The 5782-nt window shown below is 58.7% G+C and overlaps 1 protein-coding gene across 1 annotated transcript; it reads right to left on the bottom strand.

The window, feature by feature from the left end:
* Window positions 1-1144: 1144 nt before the first annotated feature.
* Fgf4 (fibroblast growth factor 4) lies at window positions 1145-2820 on the bottom strand. The gene is made up of 3 exons (XM_003468323.1): window positions 2481-2820; window positions 1819-1922; window positions 1145-1321 (listed from the first exon to the last, which is right to left on the bottom strand). The coding sequence occupies exons 1-3, from the start codon at window positions 2818-2820 to the stop codon at window positions 1145-1147; spliced, it is 621 nt and encodes a 206-aa protein (XP_003468371.1).
* Window positions 2821-5782: the final 2962 nt, after the last annotated feature.

A 5782-nucleotide genomic window follows, 5' to 3' on the forward strand; every position in this document is an offset into this window, starting at 1 on the left:
TTCGAGTGGGACGCACCAACGCTATCTGCAGTCCTCTTTGGCTACATATGGAAAAAAGCCACTCGGGATGGCAAACTGCACCCTCTGTTCCTGATGCAGCTTCGCCAGGGCTGTGTGGGCTTATGCGGTAGATGTTAAATGCGCATGTGCAGGGAATGCACGGGAAGGCAGCATGTTCCTGCAGGGAAGGCTGCAGCCAGAGTCCTGTACAGTCACAGGGACATTTTACCTAAAAACAACAGCGAGGTCTAGCCTGAAGTTCCCTGTGCACAGGGAGGCCTGGGTTTTTTTGTTTTTTTGTTTTTTTGGTTTTTTTTTTTTTGCTTGCTTTTACTTTTAAAAAATACACATCCCAGTCCATGATCAGAAGACCGTTCTATCACAAATTATATTTCATTACCAGGTTTTGAGTTGTGGTGCAAACACACCATCTTGTCCCCTTCCAGTCTCTCGGCGGGACATGGATTCCTTCACACGGACTTTACAAAACCACCTTGCCTTTCCCTAATGGCTGTGGCTGCTCCAAAAAAGGCCAACAGGAGTTTATGAAGCGGTCTAAGGGTCTCTCCCATCTGGCAGATCGAGGAAGATGGACTCAGCAAAGCTCCAAAGTCAGCCTTGGCGGATCTAAAAACGCAGTGGCAGCCAGGACCGGGACAAGCGCACTTTCCGGGCAGAAGTGAGAAACTGATCCTTCCTGACTCAGAACAAGGAGGCACAAAGGGAGTGGTGCCGCTGCAGGCTGCTGCTGGAGGCAGCGTGGCTCCCAAGGCCCCAGGCAGGCCTTTCCAGATGGGAACGCTGGACACCATCAGAATCTGAGGTCACCATTTTTACAAACATGAAGTAGCAGCACACTTGTGACAACCTTTTGGACAGTGAAATAAATCCAACGGCATCCATATATCCCCCGTTGCACCAGGAAAGTCAAAGTTGTGTGTTTTTGGTGGTGTTGTTTTCTTTTTTCTCTTTCCAGAAAAATATGGAACACACTCACAGAACCATAAATAATTGGATGGCAATATATACATATTTAAATAATTAATTTAAATAGCTCACACCTACTCTCGCTTTACACTCTCCATCTGAAGACAGTGCTCCTCCAGGAGGCTTCCAGAATCCGGGGCAGGGCTCCTCTGGAGGGTCACAGCCTGGGGAGAAAGTGGGTGACCTTCATGGTGGGAGACACGCGGTTTCCCTTCTTGGTCCTCCCGTTCTTACTCAGGGCGATAAACATGCCAGCGTAGCTGTGGGACTCGTAGGCGTTGTAGTTGTTGGGGAGGAGGGTCTCCTTGAACTTGCACTCATCGGTGAAGAAAGGCTGGAGGGCAGAGCACAGCGTGAGCCAGGCCAGGGGGTTGGGGGGCAGGGAGGTCTTCCCTGGGCAGCTGGGTGTCAAGACCCTCACAGGCTAGGAGAGGCTATGGCCAGCCCACAACAGCTGGGGCCCGGCCACCTGCCAGGCACCTAGCAGCCAGAGGACTGAGGATTTCGTCTCTACCATGTCCTGCCTACAAGGACCTGCTCTTTGGCTACAGACAAAGCTACCCATGGCCTCTTGTCAGTGGGCTGGAAGGTGTCAACTTGGGGTGACAGGAAGAGGGCAGCTCCCTTTATCAAGGCTGGACATGGGGTCCTGGGGACACTTCAGGGGATTCGAGTGCACCATGACCAGCTCCAACTTGGAGACCCTGACACTGCCCCCTATTCCTTGTGTTTGGTAGAAGGATTGATGTCTTGTGGCCTGGAAAGATCACGATTTCCTAGCCCTGTACGTGGTACCCAAATGGGTGTCACGCCCAACCCAGAGGTACTCACCGAGCCGTAGAGCTTGCCCTTGCTGCTCATGGCCACGAAGAACCGGCTGGCCACTCCGAAGATGCTCACGACCCCTCGCTCCACCGGGGAGAGTTCCAGGAGGCCTGGGGGCGGGGCACAGGTCATGCGGGGCAGGTGACCCTTGGCCCACAGTCCCTCAGCCTGTGTGCGCCTCTGGGGACCTCATCTCTGTGGCAGGTGATGATGTAAAGGACCCAGGGTCCCCAGTGCAGGCCGCCCCCAAGGGCCTCTGTAGCCCCTCTCTTGTCCTGGCTGTAGCATCAGCGACCAGTCCCTGACCACAGGAGTGAGGCGGCCCCCAAGCCCGGCCCCAGCCTGGGCGCGAGCCCCGGGCTCCCCGCGTGCCGGTGACTGTGCCGCGCGCTCTGTGCCCACGGGCGAAGGCGCTGGAATTCTGCTCCGGGAGCCTGGGCTTCCGAAGGCGGGGAGGCGGGGCTCCGCCGGCCGCCGGGTGCGCAAAGCCGGTGCCTGCGGCAGCTGCAGGAACCATGGGTGTTTTCGTCCACGAGTCCCGGCGTCTTATGGGACAGGAACCGGAGCCTGCCTGGAGCAGGTGCCCGGCCGAGGTCTCCAGGAGGGCTGGGGTGAGTTGGAAGAGGGCGCCGCCCAGTCCCAGCCCTTCCCACCCGCCGCCCACTCACTGTCGGCGGTGTCCGCGTGCACGCCGCCGATGCGGCCGTCGGGGAGCACCTGGAGGTGGAAGCCGATGCCCACGTTGCAGTACAACCGCCGCAGCCTTTTGATGCCCAACAGGTAGTCGCCGGCACCGCTCTGGACGACCGCCTCCTGGGGCTGCGCGGCCACCGGCAAGCGCGCCAGCGAGCGCGCCACCAGGCTCTCCCAGCGGCGCTCCAGCTCGGCCTCCAGGGTGTCGTTGGGTGCGGTGGGCGCAGCTGCGCCCCCTTGGCCCGCCCAGGGCCCCAGAAGGGCTAGCAGGAGCCCCGGGAGCAGCGCCGCCGCGACCGTCCCGGGCCCCACCATCCCGGCCCGCGGGCCGTGCGTCCGTCAGGGGGTCCGTGCGCCCAGGAAGCCCGGCCGAGCTGCGCGTGGGGCGAGTCTCGGGAGCGCGCGGCCTGGGTCGGGGCTGGGAGTGCGTCGCCGCCGAGGCGGGAGCCAAAGTGGAGGTGAGTGACGGTCCCCCGAAGAGCGTTATCCGGGCTGCATGGAGCTACAAGAGGCGACAGCGGGAGGGGCGCGCGGCCGAGCTAGGACTCCGCGGCGTGGTGCGCACCTCCCTGCGCGCCGGGCAGGCCTGAGGCAGAGCGGCTATATATATAGCCGGGGGCCCCCTCCTACTCGCCGGCTCCCGCGGGGGGCCTTGCGCGTTCGCCTGGGCGCGCTGGACGCTAGCTGCTGGGTCTCAGGAGCCTGCCAATCAGGGGCCGGGAATCAGGGACCAGGGAGGGGAGGAGGCCTGGAACGTGCGCAGCTACTGTCACCTGGAGGGACCCTGGCCCCCACCCTTGGCCCCGCCCAGCCCACAAACCTGGTCGTCCCGCCCCTCGGATCACCTCCACTTCTGCTTTTCAAAGTTTCCCTCAAGCGCTTTTCTTCGCCTGTCTTCTTTTCCCTAGTGGGCGCAGAGGTCAGTATTCCCTCCTGTGCTGCACCCCTTAGAAACTACCGGGAACCCCGACCTTTTGCTATGACTGTTCTGGGTTGAGGGTGCCTCAAGGCAGCCAGCCACTGTGGCTGGCTGAGCAGAGGACCCAAGGCTGCAAGCAGGCAAGGCCAGGTGGTGGAGCACAGGGTGCCCATTTTTTCTGCCTAGTGGAAGCCCGGCTGAGCAGGGGTGGGTGACATAGTTACTGTTAAGGGAATCCCACGACAAGGTGAGTGATGGGTCCAGGATGGGCGGAGCCCTGCAGCCCTGCACAGCCTACTTTGGAGCCCATAGGGCTTCAGGGTCACCCATTCCCCATCTTTGAGTCCCCAGCAGGAATGTTCAGAACAGTCAAGGGTAGATGGAACCCCACCCTCGAAGACTCCCCTCCCCCATTACACCCCACCCCCTATTGTGCCCACTAGTGGCTGCCTCACTAATGTGTGAAAACTAGTGCTCTTTGTGGTACCTGCGGGGCTTTAAGAGCCATGACCTGGCCACTGCTGTAAGGTCTTGGAGACCTAGCACCTGTGACCAGGGGCATCCCCAGGCCTTTTCAACCTCTGCCACCTCTGCCTCTCTGAATCCCACTGGGCTGCTGCATTCATATCACCCAGGGGAGCCTGGGAGGCTCCAAGAGTGAGGCACTGGCAGGACCAGGTCCCTCATGAAGGCTCTGCAAAGCAGGTCACAGCTGCAAGGCACACATGGCACCTTGGGGCCCCCAGACCCCAGAAGAGCCTCAGATCTGGTACCCAGATGGCTATCCTGGTTAGGGGACTGTCCCTGCCCCATCCTTTCCTGTCTCTGGTCCCTGAGTCTGTTGAAATTGCGTGGAAGGTGGACAGCCCTCCTTCAGCCAAAGTCCAGCCCGGCATCTGGAGGCAGGCTTGAGTGCTGCCGGCTCTGGCAGCCCCTCTGATGTTGGCCCAGCTCTTGCTGAGCTGAGACCCTCTCTTCCCCTCTTGCAGCAGGCTCAGTTTGGGGCTCACTTCCTGGCCCTGGAGTCCAACAAATGACCCTGCTGTGGCTGGTTCCCCTCTGTGCGCTGCTGGCCCACTTTACCCTAGAGGTTCTTTTGGCCTGGCCCTCACTGGGATGCAGGGCTGTAAAATGAAATGGAATCAATCAGACCAATCCAGGGTCCAACTCCCACCCTGGCTCTGTGGTCCTGAGCCTATCTGTAACTGCTGCAGGCCTGGCCCCTCACCTCCCAGAGGAGCCCATGGAAGTCCCTACCCTCCAGTCACACTGGTCTCTCCCTCTCCCCAGTCTTCCCACTACAAGGCCACCCCGGAGTCTCCCCACCATAGCACTTTTCCTAGTTAAATCTGGTCTCAAATAGGAGCCTCTCAGGGATACCTTGCGTGTCCCCCAGTCCCTCTGCTCATGGCTTCTTCATGGCCCTTGAACATCTTCGGCTGGGTGTGGTGGTACAGAGATCTAATCCTGGCTACTTGGGAGGTGGAGACAGGAGGATTACGAGTCAGTTTGAAGCCAGTCTGGCAACTAGGAGAGACCCTGTCTCAAAATAAAAGGGGGCTAGAGATACAGCTCAGCAGTGTAGCACTTGTCTAGTGTGCTTAGGCCCTGGACTCTGTTCCCCAGTATTATTAAAAAAAATAAATGAAATAAAATAGGGTGTTGTTCATTTATCACTGACTGTCACCCCTTGGAGAATCACAGACAGGTTTGTGACATCCCTGGCAGTGCCTCCAATCCCAGCACGGTATTTGTGATCATACGCTGCTGTGTAAGTGTGTAAGTGTGCCTTGAGCCCCTCCCCCAGCAAGTCTTCACGCCACCCACACTGGGCAGTGTGTAGCCCCCGACATGCCCGAGACAAAGAGGAGCAGGGTCAGGTGACCTGGAAATGGGACCCCTGCCCTTCTACTGCACTGCCCCCCCAGGAGCCTGGCTGCCCAGACGAGGGGTTCTTCGAAGGACCCAGTAGAGGCTCTGCAGCTACCAGCTTTGGGTCCAAATCCAGGCTCTAACCTGTTAATCATAGGACTTTTGGCAATTTCACTTCTAGTCAACATGTTTCTCCATCTGTAAAATGGGCCCAAGAGTCATCATTAGCTTTGTAAGAGTTCCCTGCCTGTAGGGAGAGGCTGGGGTGAGTCTGGGGCTGCCTCGGGTAGGGCCTGGCAGACAACAAGTGCTCAGCCTTTGAAATAAAGCCTGGTGGTGCACACCTGCAATCCTAGCACTCTGCAGGCTGAGGCAGGAGGATCACTGTGTGTTTAAGGCCAGTGTGGGCTACAAAGGGAGTTCAAGATCAACCTAAATTACATAGCAAGATCCTGCCTCCCCCAAAGCGAAAGTGAAATAAAGCCA

This window comes from Cavia porcellus, unplaced genomic scaffold, assembly GCF_034190915.1.
Source record: "Cavia porcellus strain 051 isolate PalLab524CR breed Dunkin Hartley unplaced genomic scaffold, mCavPor4.1 scaffold_17, whole genome shotgun sequence".
Taxonomy (NCBI): domain Eukaryota; kingdom Metazoa; phylum Chordata; class Mammalia; order Rodentia; family Caviidae; genus Cavia; species Cavia porcellus.

Bases quoted from the DNA above. Each gene is read 5' to 3' on its own strand.
- Fgf4 (XM_003468323.1), bottom strand. From the start codon at position 2,820: ATGGTGGGGCCCGGGACGGTCGCGGCGGCGCTGCTCCCGGGGCTCCTG. The intron at 1,923-2,480 runs GTGAGTGGGCGG...CCCCGCCCCCAG, and splicing joins GCACGCGGACACCGCCGACA to GCCTCCTGGAACTCTCCCCG. The intron at 1,322-1,818 runs GTGAGTACCTCT...TCTGCCCTCCAG, and splicing joins AGGGCAAGCTCTACGGCTCG to CCTTTCTTCACCGATGAGTG.